This window comes from Archocentrus centrarchus, chromosome 13 (genome assembly GCF_007364275.1).
Source record: "Archocentrus centrarchus isolate MPI-CPG fArcCen1 chromosome 13, fArcCen1, whole genome shotgun sequence".
Classification (NCBI taxonomy): domain Eukaryota; kingdom Metazoa; phylum Chordata; class Actinopteri; order Cichliformes; family Cichlidae; genus Archocentrus; species Archocentrus centrarchus.
This window is the reverse complement of record NC_044358.1, coordinates 12,535,211-12,556,247: the sequence shown is the minus strand read 5'-3', so window position 1 is coordinate 12,556,247 and position 21,037 is coordinate 12,535,211. Positions and strand designations below refer to the sequence as shown.

General features: G+C 46.5%; 1 protein-coding gene across 3 annotated transcripts; it reads left to right on the top strand.

Annotated features, from left to right (window-relative positions):
• The first annotated feature begins 758 nt into the window (after nucleotides 1–758).
• On the top strand, nucleotides 759–20,932 carry hif1al (hypoxia inducible factor 1 subunit alpha, like). 3 transcript variants are annotated; one of them, XM_030744815.1, is made up of 15 exons: nucleotides 759–898; nucleotides 9,565–9,755; nucleotides 11,600–11,787; nucleotides 14,078–14,162; nucleotides 14,390–14,505; nucleotides 15,901–16,085; nucleotides 16,189–16,295; nucleotides 16,720–16,867; nucleotides 16,953–17,227; nucleotides 17,368–17,552; nucleotides 17,639–17,731; nucleotides 17,817–17,953; nucleotides 18,224–18,317; nucleotides 18,556–18,679; nucleotides 19,381–20,932. In XM_030744815.1, exons 1-15 carry the CDS (start codon nucleotides 864–866, stop codon nucleotides 19,446–19,448), a joined length of 2,031 nt encoding a protein of 676 aa, XP_030600675.1. In that variant the 5' UTR covers nucleotides 759–863; the 3' UTR covers nucleotides 19,449–20,932. The 3 variants fall into 3 exon arrangements, with proteins under 3 accessions (XP_030600675.1, XP_030600674.1, XP_030600676.1); XM_030744814.1 differs by having other exon boundaries at nucleotides 11,597–11,787; XM_030744816.1 differs by lacking the exon at nucleotides 18,556–18,679 and having other exon boundaries at nucleotides 11,597–11,787; nucleotides 18,224–18,232.
• The last annotated feature ends 105 nt before the right edge of the window (nucleotides 20,933–21,037 follow it).

Below are 21,037 nucleotides of genomic sequence, written 5' to 3'. Positions count from 1 at the left end.
CAGAGCGCCTGCGTCGCTTCGTTTGGCCTGTGACGGAAGCGTGACGACGGAGAGTAACGCCGGAAACATGAAAATATACAAAATAAAAGCACTCGGCGACCGAGTGACCTACTTTCACCATGCGGATCAGATTTCAGCTGTTATTGATGTCATTGATGAGTGATGACATTTTATCAGGTATACATATGTTATATGCGATATAAAACCAAGGTGAACGTCATTTAAACCGTTCAAAACAAAATCTCTTTATTCCAAAGTTTGTAAGTTTAAATGCAAAGATCAATGGTTTATTTTAAACCAAATTATCAGGTTAAGCTTTAAAGCTGTGTACAAACAGTCAGTGAGATTACTTAACTGCTGCTGATTACCGTGTTTGCATCACCTCTAATTTAATCTGATCTCTCTTAAAGATCAGTGGTAACATGCTTAAAGACTAAAACTGGACTTTTAAAAAGCCCCAAATGAGACTACTCTCTGCAATTAAATAAGAATAAACAGGAAATGTCCTCAGCTGTCAGTCGGTCAAATCTGTCAACCAAACACTCATCGGGAAGCTTGCCCCAAACACCTGCTACCCACTGTAATAATAATAATAATAATAATAATAATAATAATAATAATAATAATAATAATAATAATAATGTGGAAACGCTACAAACGGAAAAGAAAGAAATAAAAATGAAAAATTCAAACTGAAATTCAACAGAGGCTTAGGGCTTTTACTTTGAAGCTCCGGGCGGAAGCGGCCTGTGCTCACGGCGGCTAACGTGACGCGTTTACGGGGTTTTGTCATTTACGGTGTCGTCGAGTTGGATTAAACAACAATAAGAAGTCGAGTCGTTCGTTCAGCGTTTAGATCGAAGATGGAGAAGAAGGAGGGGGTCGTGACGGTGAAACGGTAAGACTCAGTGATGGACGGTGTCTCCGGTGGCGGGCTCGGCGCGTTTATCGGTATTTGTCGGTTTTTAACTTCGAGTCTCCGGGAGCCATTAAAGAGGCAGCAGGCGGAGGAAGGACGGCCGCGGCGGGCTGTGCGGCTCTCGCTGCTTGTATTTATAAAACATTTTTAGTATTTAAATAATAAAGTGATATTTTTCCACAGCTCCACGCTGTATTTTCTCCGGCCTTTAAATCTGAAATCCCATTTGAACCTATTTTAATTGCACATACTGAACTGAAGGCGGCTTATTTCATTAAAGACAATAAGTTAAGAGATAATTAATACTGCACATATGCAGACCTGCATATTTCTAAACTGCGATCCCGGCTGCATTCCTGCGTTATTGTGCTGTTGTGTTGTGTTGTGTTGTGTTGTTGCAGCGCACAGCCGCCGCCTTTGTCCACGCCATGTTGCTTTGCTTCATGGGTGACCCGCATCCCAGTTATGGATTTTCTTTGATTGCAGGCAGACATAACAAACAGAGACGGTGCAGATAGGCCGTGAACGCGTGTTATTGTGGCGGAGTGTGAAAAAGAGGAAGCGTTTAGTGACAGCTGCGAGAAAGGAACAGTGTGTTCTCAGAGCCTGCACTTTGGTTTTTATTATGATCAGACAGTGTGGTGGCCACAGAGGGCATATTTATAGGATTATAAGAGAACCACCTTAATGAGACTGTGTTATAAAGTAAGTGGCAGGTGAATAATGAAGGATTTCTTGTAATTTTTTTATGTTTTGAGGATGATTTCATACCCTGCTGGCAGTGTTGGAGCAAGCCTTTAATATTGTGTGTTTAGCATTAACACTAAAACTGGAAGTACAGCCTTTCCTGGCTCAGCAAAGGGAGGGGGGGCATGTGGGACAAAGTGGACACCCACAGCAGGAGCTGTGACCTCCGCCCAGGATGAAACCTGAAGCCCAGCAGAACAGCATGCTCAACTAAAGTGGGTTACGTCTTATTACATTTGTTCATGCTTGTAGGTCGCTCAGAGGCCTGAACTGACTGTGCCTTTATTGATTCAGATAACTCGTCTGGTTATTGTTTGATTGGAAGAACAGGAATGTGAAGACATGGCCTTGGGCTTTGGGCATTTTATGACTCTCCTAATGGTTTTTACCTCCGTCACAGAGGTTATGTGTTGGCTTCAGTGTGTGTTTGTTCAGAAAGTCGAAGTCAGACATTTTTGGAAATTTGACAGCACACTGTGATTGTTTATCAGACGTTTATGGATCAGAGCCAACAGTAAAGGGGTTCTTTACTGTTGCACGATGGGGCAAAATTGGACATTTCACATGAGACAGTTTTGATGTTCTTAAAACATCACACATGAATCTGGGACCGGAGACCTTGGAGGAGGTATTAATGAACTCAGTGTTTATGTTCTCGCCTGAATAAAAAAAAGACTCCTACAGCTGTTTAACTGCTCATGAAGTTCGTGTAAAAGGTAATAATGAAGAAAAAAACAGTGTTCCCTGGATTCATTTGACATGTCTGATACTTTAAATCCAGAACGGGCCCATTAAAGCTCAGGGCACCTGGTTTTACGTGTGCTCTACAGCATGAGATACTTCAGGTATCTCAGGATATTCATCATCTGTTTTGGCTCATTAAATGTGGGTGTTTGCTTCTGTACATTAGAAGGTTATTATACAGCTGTCTGACTGGAGCAGCCAGGTCTGTGTGGGACCTGCTGGCTGAGTCTGACACTCCTGCTTTACAGAATGACCAAGGCTTGGTTTCAGGCCAAGAAAGCCTGTGAGTGGAGAAGAGAACAGTTCAACACATTAGGCCAAAGGGTGTGTGTGTGTGTGTGTGTGTGTGTGTGTGTGTGTGTGTGTGTGTGTGTGTGTGTGTGTGTGTGTGTGTGTGTGTGTGTGTGTGTGTGTGTGCGTGCCATGACAGTCTCCGAGCTGCCAAAAACAACTGTTGTGTTTCAGCACTCTTGGACATTGTGTACTGAGCCAAACAAGGCCAAGCTCAGTTTGTTTACAGTTTGGTGCGCATGTCAAGGATATAAGGGGTGTGTGTGTGTGTGTGTGTGTGTGTGTGTGTGTGTGGGCAGGATATATGTGAATATTTAGGAAGGGGTCCTCGGGTCTTTGTTCTGGATTCCTTCAAATTTTCCTTCACTCTCACGTCCTCGTCTGCTGCACACAGGCTCCTCTTCATTTTGTTCCTTTTGCTTGAAAGTCTACTCAGTGTGTCTGTGTGTGTGTGTGTGCGCGCGCACTCAGGCTCCCTCTCCCTCTCCCTCCCCCCTCTGCACATGCCTAGAGAGGACATTGTGTTCTCAGTGTAAGAGGCAGTCCAACTGGTTATTGCTTACCTCATGATTTGTAGTCACTCCATCTGTACAGATTATAGATTGTGTGTGTGTGTGTGTCTGTGTGTGTGTGTGTGTGTGTCTGTGTGTGTGTGTGTGTGTGTGTGTGTGTCTGTGTGTGTGTGTGTGTGTGTGGTGTATAGAGGAAGGTGAAGTCATGTGTAACGGCTCAGTAACCACAGTTTGTACTCTAGAACACACACACTGAAGTCGGTGTTTGGTGCAGAGCTCTGTCAGGGCTTTGTACACCTCCTCCTCACACACACACACACACACACACACACATTGAGCAATAAGTCGACAAAGAGCAGCTCTGCTCTCTGACCGAGGACATGGCGTTCACTGAGCCTCCTCCTGCTGGCAGCGTGCTCGGGGCTGCTGATGATAAACAGCAGCAGTTATTAACAGTTGTAGTGCAATAATATATATTTTATATATATATAATATATATTATTATATATTTTGCATAACAAATGAAAAATCCTGTGTGTGTGTGTGTGTGTGTGTGTGTGTGTGTGTGTGTGTGTGTGTGTGTGTGTGTGTGTGTGTGTGTGTGTGGACGTCTTGGGCTTGAGGTTTCGTTTAGACACTGAAAGCTACCTGGTTAGCTTGAGCAGAACATCGTAGGCACACCTGTCTCCCTTTTCCCGTGTCCTCGTGCATCGCTGCCCTCGAAGGACAGCGTTTGTGTAAATGTGACGGCATGAGACTGACAGCAGGCTGGATGTTCAGTTTGCTGTTAGAAATGAAAAACAGCAAATTAATCTCTGACAAATTGGTAGCAATGTTTTGAAATTGAGCCTAATCATTTCAGCACCGTTCTCCGTTGGATTTCCTCTTGTTTACATAATTATTTTCATTGATGCACTAATTAAAAAACCCGTTACTGTGAGCTCCCAAAGCCCCATAAGGTGGTGTTTTTTTAATTTGTGCACACGGGATAAATATTCCATGCAGACCACAGAGCCGTTCTCACGTATGATCCTCTGAGAGTTTCAGGATAATTAGGTGAGGATATTTTCTGTTTTTATTACACTCGAACCTGCGCCGACCGCACTGCCATGCAGCATACATGGTCTCCTGCTCAGCCCTGAGCCACCCTGGTGCCCAAATGCACCAGACCTTTACCTGCACTGCTGGCACAGTCTGACTTTTTAATGAGGGACTGGCAGGTTTCATGTGACTGTGTCACACAGTTCTGGTCTCACGTGCACCTGCATGTGAACAGGTGGTGTTCAGGGTGAAAGTGACTTCCAGCACAGGGCAAGGATCTCACTGTCTGACAGCCCACCTGCTGCAGCCTGCATGGACACACTCTTGTCCTGTTTTCAGGTACAGACGCCACAAATCTGACACTTCAACAGGTCTCTTGTAAATGAGAGAATGAGTCTCAAGAGATTTTCTTGTATAAATAAAGGATTAAATGAAAAATAAAAATAGGAAGGGTGTTTTTGAGGGAACTTGGAATGTCATCGTACCAGAAGTTGAGTAGCTGATACCAGCAGAATGACATAATTCTGTACCAAATACCAAAACAACATGATCTCATATATTCAAACATGTAGGCGTCAGTTCCTGAAGAACTGCAAAGGAACGAGTACTGTGGTGTTCTTGGTGGTATCCAGAGTTATTTATTATTATTATGCCCGGAGGAAACTAAGAAAACTGGGCTCTGGGGTGCCTGGGTGGCCCAGTGGTGGAGCAGGCAACCACATGCGTATACCGCGTTGCGGCACAGGCTCGAGTCCCCCCACCCCCCCTCCTGTTTATCTCCACCTAATAGAAAAATCTGCTGTGGCCAAAAACAAACAAAAAATCTGGGCTCTGAAAAAGCTGTTTTATTTGAACCATAAACAGGCTCGAGCTGTGGATGTGAATCGAGGGGGGGGGGGTCTGTGAACAGGAACACGGATCAATAAATTAAATATTGTGAGGAGTTCATAAACTGTGTAATCTGTGTTTCAGAGGTGAAACAGAACGAGTTTAGCTGAAGTCGTTTCTCTTCTGTTGCATTGGTAGAAAAACATTGATGGGGGGGGCAGCTTTAACCCTAAAGCAAGGCAGTTGGGGGGGGGGGGGCACTGAACTCACTGCAGACAGATATAAATTAAATTGTTTATCTTGTAGACAAATAAAGTGAGTGGGACTGATCAGTATCTCCTGAGCACGCTCAGGGCCTCAGTCAGTAGCAGCAGCATTAACAGCCGCTGCAGGAACTGCTGGATGTGCTGCAGTCAGACCTGCAGTCAGACCTGCAGAGGTATCAAACCAGCAACAGGATCTGAAACTTCAGTGTTGTCAGAGCTGCGGGACACTTTGTCCTCACCCGTGTGCAGCTCTGGATTCTTGGTTATGTGCTTTTATGTGTTTATGAAGGTTATTAAAGAAAACCAGTCCTGTTGATGGTCTCCAATTCTTCATGTCACTCAGTTCATGACCCACCCCTTCCTTAAATTCATCTCGTGACCCCTTGAAGGGTCAGCGCTCCCACCCCCCCTCGGGAAGCGCTGCCTTTCAAAGGCAAAAAGAGGAGCACATTCCTCTGGAGCCCCCTGAAGGGTTTGTGAGCTCCTGGCGTCACTGAGCTGCACTCTGGGAGTTCAGATGTTTTCCCAGTTTGTGCTGTGAGTTTGAGTGTGCGTCCTTTTAGTTGTCGGAGTCCTCTGCAGCAGTTTGAAGGGGGTTGTGAGCTCGTTTTTCTTGCAGGCACGCCACTCAATGAGCCTCTCCATTATCTCTACTTAACGGCTGCTGCGTGTCTGAGGATGACGCAGTATCTCTGACTGTCCCACTTCACCTCCTCAAACATGGAAATGCATCTGAGACGGCAGAAGCTGCATGAAATACATACACAGTGACCTTTGCAGTACTTATGTACCCAAAAGATGTTGAGTGACGTTAAGCTGACAAGTTAAACCGAGAGCAGTTTTTGCCTTTCTGCAAACAGCATACCAGAGTTTCCTGTCTTCAGTACATTCAGTTCCTTACGAACAAAAAGAGAGTTCATGACCCTGAGCTGTGGAAAAGTACTGCTTCACATTCGCGGCCTTTCATTTTGTCACCTTGACGAGCAAAAGAAGGACAGAGTGTCTCGTCCTGACAGAGAGCACATGCAAACGCTTCTGCAGGACGGGAGCTGCAGCCGAGAGGTTCCTGAAGTGGAAGAAATCTTCTTGTTTATTTATGTCTTTTTTTTTTTTTTGGGCGTGCTCAAAATTGAGCTGAACCCCAGAGGTAAACAAACCAGATCCTCTGTGGTGTTCGGGTACACGCAGTATTTGAGGCTGTTTTTGTTCGCGCTGTGAACGTGACTCTGGTTCACTTCTTTGCACGAAGGCTCAGCAGACGAGAACAGGGCTGTTCTTTCAGGGGAGGGGGTCCTGGCAGAGACTCTACGTGTGTGTGTGTGTGTGTGTGTGTGTGTGTGTGTGTGTGTGTGTGTGTGTGTGTGTGTGTGTGTGTTTGTTTGTGTGTGTTTGATTGCTAACCTTTGAATAAAACCCATCACATGGACGCGGATGTTATAAATGGAAATAGCTTGCAGTAATGTCCCAGCAATAAAGAGATTTGCTGAAGTATGCGCTGAAGCAACAGCAGCAAAAACCGGCGTGTGCGTTAATCTGATGGCAGGTATTCACACGGGTGGATTAGCTGTTGATATAAACGGCGTGGGCGTGCCGGGCTGTCCTGCTGGAACATTATGTGCTCGTGTCTGAATAGAGGACAGCGATGTTTGCTTTCATGATGGCTGAGAGGAGGAAGTGTTCAGATCCACTGAATGTGAAGGTCCTCCTCTCAGCTTCACCCAGGGCTTCATTTATTTTCCTGCATAAATGATCTTCATTCATCTTGGTCTCACTCCGTCTTCCTCCTCATCGATGTCAGCTGATGCTGACTCGGATGTCTGATAATATATGATATCCATATGTTATCTCAGCAGCTTCAAATGTTCCAAAGTTGTGATGAAGAGCTGGAAACACTTTATTTTAAATGAAGGTTTCTTTGTTTCTCTGGGACAAAATAGAAAAACCCAACGAGGCTGAAACCACATTGGTCGAGCTGTAATTTTAAACATCAGCATCGAGCCAGAATAATCTAAATCTGCTTATTTCAGAGGACGCGGGGCCCCGGTGAGGAACACGAACCCACAGCGTGACCAGTTGTGCAACACTTTTGTCAGCGTGAGCAAATGTGCATCGCTGTAATGAGCGCGATGATGCCGGCTGATTGTGTGTCGCACTGCGTGCTGTGTTTCTTCTGTCAGCTGCAGAAGTTATTTTTGCAGCGGCGTCCAGCTGACGTGTTGTGTTGTTTGTGTGTTGCTGTTTGATAATGTGTATCAGCACTCTGAAAGAAGTCACTTTGTTATTGGGGTTATTAAACGCCCGTGAGATTTAACTGTGGAGGACCGAGGCTGCAGATATTAATGGATGAATGCATGAAAGTCTCAGTCATTTATTTCCTGGTGCATTTTTGACAAAGATGAACAATAAATGTTGGTATATTTGTGTAAATGTGTATTAATTCCCATCCCATTTTCTGAACTGCATGAATTTATTGATGTGGTGTTGCTGCAAAGCCAGCAGTCCTGGTACGTGTTGTTGTCGGCTACATTTTTTTATTGTCATGTTTTCTTCTTCCTGCGCTCACGCTGGCTCAGCAGTCAGACGGAGGCTTTTTTTAGCCGTTCATTTCCCTGTTTTCAAATTATTCAATAATTTGTCCCAAGAAACCCCCCCCCCCAGATCTCCCCCACTAATGCGAATAATTAACTTATTCAAAAATTTCTTAATGGAAGACTGATGTGTTTATAATTTGTGTAATTTTCAAAATAAAAGCTACCAGTTTCTGTATACCACAGCTGTGTCTGATGTTCAAAATAAAAGCCTTGAACAGGGTTATTTAAACCCTCACTTTTTCAAAATAAAAGCCTTGAGATGGTGAGGGGCTGTCATTAGAAATCCCTAACTGATGCATTTACTCTTGTCTTAGTTTGGGAGCTCCATCGTTGTGCTTGCTGGGGGACGCCGACAGATCGAGCAACTGTTGGAAAACAGGGTGAATGAGAGAGAAGTGAAACCAGGCTTTTGTCCTGTCAGCACATGCTTTTTAATCTGGGCCTCAGCAGTGCAGAGCGGCCCCAGGACGCATGAAAAGACGAGCGGGGGAGGGAGGCTGAAGATCTGGACCGTTTCCCTGCAGCTCCAATAAAAACACTCTGTTCCCTTCGGTCTTTACTGCTCACTTCTGCTCCCACTGTGGAGTGTTTATAGAGCTCCAACTTGTGGGCACAATCATCAGCTGAAGATGTGGAGGTGTTTATGTCTCGTTGGCATTAAAGTGGGGTTAATCCTGCAATTAAACGCCCTATCTTTGCAGATTCCTCACATGCATCTGTGATCAGTGCGTTATATATTTGATGGTTGGGTTGTTTTGCATTTAAAGCATGTGGTCCTGAACTCCTTGTCGAGTGTTGTTGAAATCTGGAAGATGCAGTTTATCGGTTTATTGGACACCAAGTGTGGCTCATAAAATTCCCAGACTGACTCAGAGGTCACTGCAGGAGGTTTAAAGCCACACAGCTGCAGCACCCGGGGGCTTTTAGGGCTTTATTGGGGCCGTTCAGCCTGTGCTAGAGGAAAGCCTGGCTCAGGGGCACTTTTCTGCTGTACGGTGTTTATATGAGAAAACACAGATTAAGACTTGCCACTTGCACCCACCATCGTAACAGTATATATATATATATATATATATATATATATATATATATATATATATATATATATATAATATATATATATAATATATATATATAATATATATATATAATATATATATATATATATATATATATATATATATATATATATATATATATATATATATATATATATATAATATATATATAATGGCAGAAAACTTTCAAAAAGCAGGATAGGTCCAGTTAATGTTGCTTTCTTCACAGCATTCCTCTTTAAATTGTTGTCAGCAGAGGGAGGGAGAGGCACACGGTGGGGGTTGAAGTGGAGGAGGAAATTTGGTTAAGAGTGATTTGTTGATTTTGGGCTCCACAGACGTCTTATTTTCTTCTTTTTCTCCCACTTCGCCTCCTTTTCCCTCCCCCACTGCCCCACATTCCTTTTCTGTCCCTCTCCTCTCCTGTTTTATTTCTGTCGTATAATTATCCCCGGATCCTTCTCCACAGCTTCTTCTTTCCACCTTAGTTTCCCTCTTTTATTTCCGTCCTCTTGCCCTCCTGCTGTGACTCACCTCCTGATCATCTTCCTCTTCTTCCTCTTGCAGGACCAGTTCGGAGCAGAGAAAACTGCGCTCTCGTGATGCGGCCAGATGTAGGCGGAGTCAGGAGACTGAGGTGTTTTATGAGCTCGCCCACACTCTGCCGCTCCCACGCCGAGTCTCCACCCACCTGGACAAAGCCGCCATCATGAGGGTGACGCTGAGCTTCCTGCGAATGCATCACCTGCTTCGATCCGGTAAGCAGAACGTAGTCAGGTGACCCTTCTGGGTCAATAACTATTGGCTGATTAAAGTGATTTAAAGTTCAGGCACCGTACATGCCAGCTTACAGGAATCTGTAAATGGACTGTTACCTGTGTAGTACACCTTTCTACTCTGAAATACTTTTTACTACAAACTACGTTCATGCAGCACTTTTTTTTTTCACTTTAACTGCTTTCTGTCACTCTGATGGATGCACCGGGGGAGTTTGGCCCCTAGGACACTTGAGCACAGGGACTGCAGCCCCCTGGGGATGGAACCACCAACCTTTTGCTCAGTAGACGACCCACTTTACCTCCTGAGCCGCAGCATTCCCCAAGTGGGAGGTGTATGGCAGCCTGAAATGACACCAAAGCACAGGCATGGCAGCGTTTTGCTTTGGTGCAAATGTGCCACTGTTACACATCAGTGACAACGCACAAACTTCCTGCAAAGGTGTTGTCACACATGCACTGCAGCCCTGAAAACAGCTCAAACTCGTGGGTCTCAGATTCCTCATTTCACCGCCAGCAGGTCCAGATTTTAGTTTGACAGTATAAACTGTAAATCTGTCCCTTCAGCTCCATCTGTACTGCTGACTTTAGTGCTAATAAGCAAACATTGCCGTCACTATAATAATCAGGGTCTGCCGGCACAGCTGCAGACTTCATGCTGCATGCATGTTTTTTCTGTTTTAATGGCAGAAAACTCAAAGACGGGTTAATTGGGCTGAATAATGAAACCTCTGAGTCGTATATTTGGAGTCAGAGATGACTGATGGTGACTGCAGCGGTTGTTGTTGGGTTTGGATCAAATACTCGGTGTGTTAAAGCAGCGCGAGTTGTTTTAAGCCTTCAGACGGCTCCTTCTTTCACCCTTGGTCTTGACTTCATGAATGACAGAGTTTGAATGGTGACATCAGTCAGGCGTGGATGCCGTGTGAAGGTCCATGGCGCTCTGGCATGCTGCGTTTTCTTTGTTATTACCTAACGAGATGAGTTGGCTCATTGCCTCAGCGCTGAGCGTGCAGTCATGAACTCCTCAGTGAAAATGGGACAACACTGGATTTCTTCACTGAAGTCACAAAGGTGACCCTCTGGGGTGGATCTCAGGATACATCAGGGTACATGAGGGTTTGGAAGCGTGGTCACGGATTCACAGGAGGAAAAATAAATTTGTTTATCTGACACACTTTTTTTTTTCCTTCTTGCCAAGAAAACGTGACTGTAAGAGCGACATAAGCAAACTGTCGAAATGCCCATAAATCCCCACCGAATGGCACGCAGCAGGAAGGGTTGATGCCGAAGACAAACACTTTCAAGAGAGGCTCTTAATTAGCCCAATTCTTCTGAGTGCTCACAGCAGCGGAGGTGGGGGGGCCGTGGGAAGGAAGCACAGGCAGAACGCTGCTGACCTGATAAGAGGCCTGCAGCTACAGCAGGTTCCTCTGAGCCAGATCTCAGAGAGACGGCGCTCACGTTGCAGCAGAGGAAATGCCAAAGCAGGACCTGAAAATGTGGCTGTGCTGACAGCTGTAATTACACGTAAGAACAGCTTCACTGCGGGGAGAACGAGGAGTTACAGTTACAGTCACACAGGAAAGTGGGTTAGCTTAAAGAGGGACGCAGAAGCACCATAAACACTGCAGAGTTTACAGCAACAGGCAGGAAGTGATTACAGCATCGGAGCAGGAGGCGACTGCGAGGCGCTTAAAGGTGAAGGTGTTTTTCAGATCTCCCGTGAGAAAGAGGTTTAATCTGAAGGGCCTTTGTGGTTAAGTAATCCTGCCCGATCTGCCTACTGTAAATAATAATCACCTGGTTGTTTTCTTCTGCAGCAGATAAGGATCAGAAAGAAGAGCCTAAAGAGGAGGAGGTGGAGGTGGAGGAGGAGGAGGAGGAGAAGGATGAAGATCCGATGGACGCTTTCTATCCTCAGGCGCTGGCTGGCTTCATCATGGTGATGACTGAGGAGGGAGACATGATCTACCTGACAGAGAACGTCAACAAACACATCGGCATCACACAGGTACGGGGGGAGACGCGCACACACACGCGCGCACACACATACTTGTAAATAATAATGATGATGATGATGATGATGTGCTTTATGGGCAGAGCCTCATGGGAAAAACACTTCATCTGTACAGCCCTGCAATCTAAAGGCATTTGTTTTTCTGTGCAGGCGTGTCTGGGACACTTAATCCAGTGTTTGTTGATTGATTTGTGTGTAACAAGCCAAGTAGTGCGTGTAGCTGGATAATGCAGGTGCGTAAGGCGTAGGCTGTGATAAACCAGGCAAACTGTTGGCTGCCAGAGCTTCCACAGGCTGGCTCGGCCTAGAATGAATGGAGGAACTCAGGACTTTGTGGATCCATGGCTGTCAAACCTCCCTCGCTCCAAAGGCGTTCAGTCATACCGTAACCGTAACCGTGGTCGTGTAAAGTAGCCCGTGTTCCCACCTGTCCCGTCACTTCTCCCGATCGTGTTGTCAGGCAGAGGTGCTCCAGCAGCCCGTTTGTAGCCACTCTGCAGCGTATTTTCAGCCTCCTTCAGGCACCGTTACGCAATCTGCGCCGCTTCTCGTTCCCTTCCAGCACCATTGTGAAGTAGCCAAGTTTCACTCAGAGGGGGGTTTGGTTTCCAAGTCCCTCTTCAGCATTCTTGGCATCGCCAAACTTCTCCTGACAGATGACAGACTGGGGCGGGGGGGATGTGCTCGGTCCAGCTGAGGCCGTCAGAGGGGTAGCTTTTTTTTTTTCCCTCACGCTGGTGGTTCAGTGTGATTTGCTCCACATAAGAAAATAATCAGTTGATGTATTGATCAGTCCCCATCTGACAACTGTGCTAACAGACTGGGTTCTTTGTGAGAGGAGGATTTCATTTTGGGGAACTCGTATTTATGGATACATGAATGTAACAATTGGTAACTTTGTAGCACAGCGGGCTCAAACCCCCCCAGCATGTTCAGGCGTGGGTCTAAGAACAGTTTGGCTGAGTTTGAGTTGTTTCTGTGAAGATGTGCAGAATCAGAGGAATAATTTCCAATTTTGTTATCTTGCACCGATAAAAAGCTTCCTGGGAATGTCTTCCAAAGTTAATCCGAGCCCCACCTGGGGTAAACATTCATGCATGCCTGTGTGAGCGTCCCGCTGACAGAACAAAACGAGCTCTGCTGGTTTATTTGACTCTTTGTGATTCAAACAGTTAAAAATCTGAAAGTGTTTTTAGCTTTGCAGAAATGTTCCCTCCTGCTTTTAATGCGTACATCAGCAGTGTGTGTCATTAAAATCAGGTCACACTATCAGTTTAATCAAACTCTACACATCGCACAACAAAAGCACCAAAATCAAAGCTCTCCGGTGGTCCCCGTCCGTCCTCTGTCCTCGGTCTCTGATTGACGTCTTTAGTCTCGAAGCTTTCCCCTCGTTCCAGCCACGCCTCCTTCAGTTTCCCGCTCGGTCTTGTGATGCATCAACTTTGACAGTTTCCACGTCGGTGCTGCTTCTCCTCACACAGTGTGGAAATGTGAGGGGTCCTCTTTCAGAGCAGAAAATAGCCGTTGAAGGACCCCGCCGGCCTCGTCGGGTTATTGATTTCATCGCTGTTGTTCAGTGTGAAGTTCTCAGGTTGTCGGTTTCCAGAGCGATTGATTTTTATTCGTTTCTGAGATCAGAACAAATATTAAAACACAAACATGTGACTGACACGTCGTCCCCGTGAATACGTGATTGTTTATCAATGTGACATTTCCTGTATGTTTGTGTTATTGTAGTTCATTTTGTCTAGCTTTTATTTCAGTTAATGACAGTGTGTTAGTCTGCTCTCAGCGGGCCGTAATAATGCTGCTGCAGGCTGCACAATTAAAGCTCAAAGGTGCTCGTTGGAGAGCTCGTTATCATTATTGCTGATGTAGGTCAGCAATGATAAACATCATTGTTCCAGTTTGTTCCTTAGGGAAGAGCTTTTCCCTGTGTGTGTCTGTGAAAGCCGAGCAGGACGAAGGATCCGTTCCTCAAGTCTATTCTTAGCTGCGTTTGAGGCCAAACGCGGTTCGGTTATGGCGAGTATTCACTGAGGCCCGGAGCTGTGACGATTTAAGCCGACAGGCGGCAGATTCAGGGTAATAAAATCACTGCTGCGCACGGATAAAAGAAAGAAAAGAGTGCAAACTTTTAACCAACATGTCAGGTTTACAAAACACACGTCTGTGCTTTTAAAGCCTGAGGAGCACCTGATGTGTTTCAGCCTCCCTCAATCACAGCGATGCAGCAGTTCTGGTTTGTGACTCAGCTCTCGTGGTTTTCTCGTCTCCACAGCTGGAGCTGCTGGGTCAGAGTATCTATGACTTTGTTCATCCCTGTGATCAGGAGGAGCTCAGAGACCTGCTGACTCCACGTCCAGGTAAAGACACACACACACACACACACACACACACACACACACACACACACACACACAGAGCTGTGAGCAGCTTTTTTAGGTTGATCTCTGACACATTGCCACTAACGGCTTAATTTAGTGTTTTTGTGTTGGCTCTGTTTGTTTGTGCTGACCGAACTCTCTGTGTAGAAGATGAAGGACGGTTTTATCATGAACTGCTCGCACTAACTGAGCTGTGCTGTTTTCAGGGCTGAGTAAGAAATCACGGACAGAACAGACAAGCGAGAGGAACTTCTTTGTGCGGATGAAGAGCACACTGACCAGCAGGGGGCGCACCGTCAACATCAAGTCTGCCACCTGGAAGGTTTGTGTGTCTCTCTCTCTCACGCACAGACACACACTCTCAGTTATCTCAGAGTGCATCGATCTGCCTTCCTGAGCATGCTCACTGACTTTCGCTAACCTCAGACCTCACTCTAGCCTCAACATTAAAAATACAGACTGTATATCAAAGATGGCCACTGCTAACATGACATCACCCATTGGTCTTCATTCAGAAGCCTCAGTGTTACAGTTTTGGCTGCCTCCATGTTCACTTTTTGAGGCCAGAAGTGATCGAATTAGTGGCGAGGTCAGCGTGCTAATGCTAGTTGTCTTGGTTAGCTAACTGTAGGACAGTAACACACAACAGACACACCTTAGCTAACTTGTGCTCAATAGCACTCGGGCTGTCTGTACGACCCACAATCCACTGCCGAAATCCGGTTGGATGGTGTGAGCACCGTAGCCCCGCCTCCCCTCCTTACACCTCAGATTTGGATACCTGCTGCACATGACCTGCAGTGAGAGGGACAGAGTCCAGGATGCAGAGTTGTTTATACTGCACTGTAATAAAGTACACACTTTGTAAGGGTGCAGCTGCAGCATGCATTTAACCCTTAAACTGGACCTGTTGAGCTTTTCCTTATGCATGTATACAAATGTGGATGTTCATATTAGACGTGGCCAAAGTTAAAAAAAGAGGATGTATAAGTAAGCCCTTCACATGTGAAGCCTTTGGCTCACGTGCTCGACTCTCTGCAGGCGTCTGCAGAGTGACAGGTGAGGAAAAGCAAATCCCAGCTTCAGTGCTGGAACAGGAGAACTTTGTGCTCTCGTGGCTCCACATTTCACCGGTGCACACTGTGCTGTGGAAGAGGTGATGCTGCTTTTGACTAGCGTAGAATGTGTCCCCTTTAAACGGGCCTGAGAGGGTGTGTCACAAAGTGAAGGACGGCCGGTTCTAAAACCGAAGTTGTTCCTCGTAAAAATAGGTGCTGGAACAGGCGTGCATTCAGCTAAAGTCCAGTCCGAAAGAGATACGACAGGCTCAGGTTATCTCTGGCAGCTGGCCCTGCACACTGTAAACAGTGCACTTAGGAGCTCAAACACACACATTAGTTTCAGTTCATGCTCTCACGTGGACACAGCTGCACGTGTCCCGCTGTCGCATTCCCGAATAATGTGCTGCGTTTAACTTTTAAAACCTCTGGAAGAGTCAGATGTTTTCCAGCACCAGGAACTCTGAACATTTAAAGGATTCAAGCTCACGTTTCAGTTTTAACAAAGGCAAATGCAGAGCCTCAGAGCATTAACACCCTTTACAGCTCCACAGCCCTGGAAAATATTAATTACACATTTAAAGTTAAATTCCCTCAGAGGGACCGCGATGTACTTGGCGTTGAACTCCAGCCTTAAAGTCCTCGCCCTCCTTTTCCAGGTCCTCCACTGCACAGGCCACATTCGCCCTTTTGGCAGCGGCTCCACGTCGCCCCCTGGAGGCAGAGTCATGACCCTGCTGTGTGAGCCCATCCCACACCCGTCCAGCGTGGAGTTCCCTCTGGATACCTGCACCTTCCTCACCCGTCACAGCATGGACCTGCGCTTCACCCACTGCGAGGGCAGGTGAGGCGAACAGTGTAATCGATCTCGACCTTTGACCTCCTCCCTGTGGATGGGAAGCAGGAAGACTAGAAATCTGTTTTCTCACGCTCCTTTCCGTTTCCAGGGTTACAGAGCTGGTGGGATACAAACCTGACGATCTGATTGGACGCTCAGGCTTCGAGTTTCTTCACGCGCTCGACTCGGATCACATCAACAAGAGCCTGCACACATGTGAGTGCCAGTGTGTGTCTGTGTGTTACACCAGGAAGCAGAAACACTGCATGCTTTCAGGGCAGCTTCGCATTTAATTCTCAAAGTCCAGAAATGTGCTAGAGGATCGAAGCACCTTTGCTCCAAGAGAAATCCCAACATTTGGAGTTTGGGTGATGCTGAGGGTGGAGAGCGATGTGCTGCAGGTCCAAGACTCGTTATTACCAATATGAAGCTCTGACTAACAGACGCGTTTGAACCCAGAACATTTCGTCCCAGCAGCTGAAAGTGACATTAAGAAAATGTGCGTTTTTCCTGATATTTAAATATCTGAGTTTGTGTTTTTAAGTGAAAACATGAGCGACTGCCTGCTTTGTGTTTCCTGTGTGACGTTCTGGTTCTTCATCATCATCATCATCCTCTCTCTTCTGTCCACACTGAGCAGTGCTCTCCAAGGGTCAGGTGAGCACCAGCCAGTACCGTTTCCTGGCCAACAATGGCGGCTACGTGTGGGCGGAGACTCAGGCGACGGTGCTGTACAACAGCAAAACTTCACAGCCGGACGCCATCGTCTGCCTCAACTTCATACTCAGGTACTTAAAAAAGCAGCAATGCTGTGTCACAGGATGGTGCTGTTGTTGGCTTCATGTTAACACATTTCTTCTTCTTCTTCTGCAGCTCTGTGGAGCAGCCAGACGTGGTTTTCTCCGTCGAGCAGACCCGCTGCGGTCGGGTGCCTAAAGTTGAACCTGCGGACGAGGACTTTGCGCCTGTTATTGACGTGTGCAGCTCTGAACCTGAGAGCGAGCCTCGCACCGTCTCCAGTGAGGCTGAAGACGTGGATTCGGATTCCAGCAGCAGTGCGAAGCTCTTCATGCAGCTGCGGGAGAAGCCGGAGGAGCTTCTGCAGTTAGCTCCCGATGCTGGAGACACCGTCGTACCGCTGAGTCCAGGTGAGACGCACAGAAGACGCTTTTTACCTGAAAACCAGCGACGTGAAGTCTCCTTTAAAGCCTCATGCATGTTAGAGTTGAGGGAACGCCATCAGTGGTTATCCAGCGTGAACGGTTTGGATCTTTTCGGCCTCTTTCAGGTTGCGTCGAGCTGTCCTTTGCCAGTCCGCCCAGTCCGAACTCTGTGCCCGAGCACCCTCAGGAACTGTGCACCCCGCAGCTGAGAAAGCTCCTTGCACCCATCTTCGACCCCATCACTCCCCCTCAGTCTGCATCCTCATCCTCCTCCTCACCATCACCAGCCTCCTCGCCTGAACCTGAGAAGGTAAATACAAGCCTTAAATCTTCTTTCATCTGTCAGTGTTGTTGTCTCCGTCCACTCTGACCCTTTGTCGTCTCTCTGTGTCTCAGAGCCCCACTGAGGAGGAGGCGATGGACACCAGTGAGGTGGAAAAGTTCTTCGCCTTTTGTCCAGAAGATGCTCAGAAGAAAGATACACTGGTGGTAAGAGCACGAAGGACGCGTGGACCAAGATATCGCTTGGATTCATTTCAGATCCAAATGTTCAGTTCCATCTGCATTTTCTCAGGACATGGAGGGCATGGATCTGGACATGCTGGCTCCTTACATCTCCATGGACGATGACTTCCAGCTGACCTTCCTCAGCAGTCTGCCCCAGGATGCTGAGAACCCTTCATCCAAACTCTCAGCAACCAGGAGGAAACGGTAAGATGCTGTAAAAGCAGAGTTTATCTGAGCTGTCAGCTCTAGATGGATAACGGTCCTAAAACATTACCAAAATGTGAGATTTCTCCTGAGGGAGAAGGCCGCGTTCCTCTGTACGGCAGCCCATCCAGGACATTTTAGAGCCGCTTTTCAGCCTCAGCTTTTTATTGTAGGCGTACAGTTTTTGGTCAGAGTTACAAAGAGGATATAAATATACATCTGAATGTTAAAACACATGTTTTACAATCATCGTCTGTGTCTCTGGTTTAGGGTCCACGACTCTGATGAAGAGCTGCTGCCTAAACAGAGACAGAAACAGGATCCCTGCATAGAGGACGAACTGCTCCTCACCCACAAACTGCTGGTGAGTAAAGAGGAAGCAAAGCAGACGGAGGATTTTACACAAGGCAAATATTCAGACTTCCCTGCATTTAGTAACGATGCAGCGTTCCACTTTTACCTGAAACCGTTGATTAAAGAAGCAAAGAGAAGAAAACTGAAAGAATCTCTGAAAATATGCACTTGGATTCAGTTTGAATCACTCCCAGAAGGAAAAACGGGAATAACGGGAAACTTGACCGAATGTTAAACTGCATTTTCAGGACAGCCTGGAAGAAGCCGACCAGCCGGATGTGATCCTGGACCCGGGACCGGAGGGGCGGAGCCACCTGCTCACAGACAGAGACCCGGTCTTAGGAGGCATGCAAGGACTGTGCGACACTGCAGGTGAGCTCTCCAACCTCAGCGAGAGAGCTGCTTACCTCAGTCTGCCTTCATATGACCATCACTGTGAGAGACCCACAGGTGCTGAGCGGCAGAAGCTACACTCCATATTCAGGAGATTTGGCACCATCTAGTGGTCATGTTGGGTTAGTGTTTGGGAGTAAAAGTATTCCACACAGTACTTCCTGACCAGCATGCACTAGTGTAGTATTTCTATAAATCTGCTGTTGGTGAAACGTTTTCATTTTTTCATCCAGATATGATCACATGATGAGTCTGGTTATAAACTGTAAATCAGTGATGGCAGTTTCTCTCTGTTCAGCCTGCTTTGAGATCAGCTCAGTGGTTAGCACTGTTACCAAGAGTTCTGCTGTTGGGAAACATACCATAAACCGCCGCCTGTGTCAGGCCTACGTACGTAACCGGAAATCCCCTCTGAACCCTACGCGGTCATCACGATCCACCCACCTGACCTGGTGCACATCAGGTGGCGTCGTAGGGTTCAGAGGGGATTTCCGGTTACGTACGTCATCACTGAGGCCTCATGAACTCAAACGTGCACGTGATGGGCCAGCCTGTGCATTTACCTGTGGCTGACATTCATTCAGAAAAAATCACATTAAATGAGAGAAACAGAAGTTGCGCCTGTAACCAATCATCTTCCTGCCTAACACGTCCTCTCTCTCTCTCTCTCTCTCTCGCAGCTCTGATGAAAGACATATTCGTATCTCGCCCACCTCTCCTCTCGCCACCTCTCTCGCCGATGACCTAAAGGAGTTCCTGCCAGTCGAGAGTCGGCCCGACTTCACTGCTTAAAGCGAGAAAGTCGACTTTGGATCTGCCTGCAAACACCGCATCCTGAGCGCACACATACAGACCTGCTCGCACAAGATTAAAGACTGTCACACGCTGCGTCACTACGCCATCGGGTCGCTGATTGTAGCCGAACCTGAACGGCCTCTTCGAGTTGGCTTTTTCCGTCGTTCTCACGCTGTGAAAGAGAGAGATGGCGAGCCGCTCCAGGGCGGGAAAAGTCAAAGAGAAGATGCTCCAATGGGCTTTCCGTAGCCTGCCGCAGCTCCATTCTCCTCGGCCATCATTTACTGTTCGTCAGGGATTTAATGATCTGAGAAATCATCACTGAGGTCTGTCTGTTTGATGGAAACAGCAGGTGGTGCTAATTGTCCTCATGCAAACGATGTGAAAGATTAATTGTCCCCGACGGCTTCAACAGTGAGACAAACAGACGTGCAGCTAAATTTCTCACAGTTCGACCGCGTCTGCGAAAACCGCCGTCGTCTTTCTTCCTTCAGCATCAAACAAAAAAATCAGTCGCTCTTCCATTTTTTTCTCACGATTAACAAAAGAAACTTGCGAGAATCAGTGGCATGTCATTACAGTGGCATATTTTTACCTGTTTTTATATACTTGTGGTAATTTTTTTCTTTTTTAAACTTCTGCTCGTTTTATTCCCGCGTTCTCTACAGATCCTGAGTCGCCATTCGTCGCAGATTATCCTCCGTGTTTAATCTTTAATCCGAGGCGCCGCAGCTTTGTCTTCTCTTACACTCCCTGTAAGCTAATGTGAGGTGATGAACTGATGATCAGACGCATCACCGCCACCGCGGGCGACCTGCTAAGAAGATGCAGATCGATGGGTATTGATTGGTCCTTTTATCGTGGTTTTGAGTATATGTAATCGATTAACTTGCCATTATTGTTAGTTTCAACATCAGTAGAGTAAGCTTGTTTATACGCTGGTAGAAATGTGATGAACACTAGTATCTTAGGTTTTTCTCTCCTTTTTTTTGTCCTTAAGATCGAATCTTATGACTTCTAACAAATTTTACCTCAAATGAAATGAGCAGACCTGCAGCGTCTGAAGAAATATTGTGAAGTTGATGTTGGAGATTTTCATTTGGCCACAATCTTCTTGTCATTTTCCACACCTGCCATGTCCCACCTGTGTGTGTGTGTGTGTGTGTGTGTGTGTGTGTGTGTGTGTGTGTGTGTGTGTGTGTGTGTGTGTGCGCTCCCCTGTGAAACTGCCGTTTTCTTCAACCCTGTTACCTCTTCCAGAGCTGTCTGTGCCTTTTCTGACCCGGTGAAAAGCATCGTCCGGGCTGTTACCTTCACACAGGATCTGCTCGTTCTGTCCCTGATGATTTACAAACACGGAGGAGGGTTATATACTGTTTTCTTTTTACTCTTTATCATCTGTGTATTCTTGAGCTGAATAAAGCTGATGAAGCAGAAGCTGCTGCAGTGTGATCTCTGTGTGTGTGTGTGTGTGTGTGTGTGTGTTGGCCATGAAGGACAACCAAATGAGCTGTTTCATCACCATAAAAGCTCTTTAATAAC

Coding starts and splice junctions, on each gene's coding strand:
- hif1al (XM_030744814.1), top strand. CDS start 864: ATGGAGAAGAAGGAGGGGGTCGTGACGGTGAAACG. Junction 14,163..14,389: donor CCTGCTGACTCCACGTCCAG/GTAAAGACACAC, acceptor TGCTGTTTTCAG/GGCTGAGTAAGAAATCACGG. Junction 17,228..17,367: donor CGTCGTACCGCTGAGTCCAG/GTGAGACGCACA, acceptor GGCCTCTTTCAG/GTTGCGTCGAGCTGTCCTTT.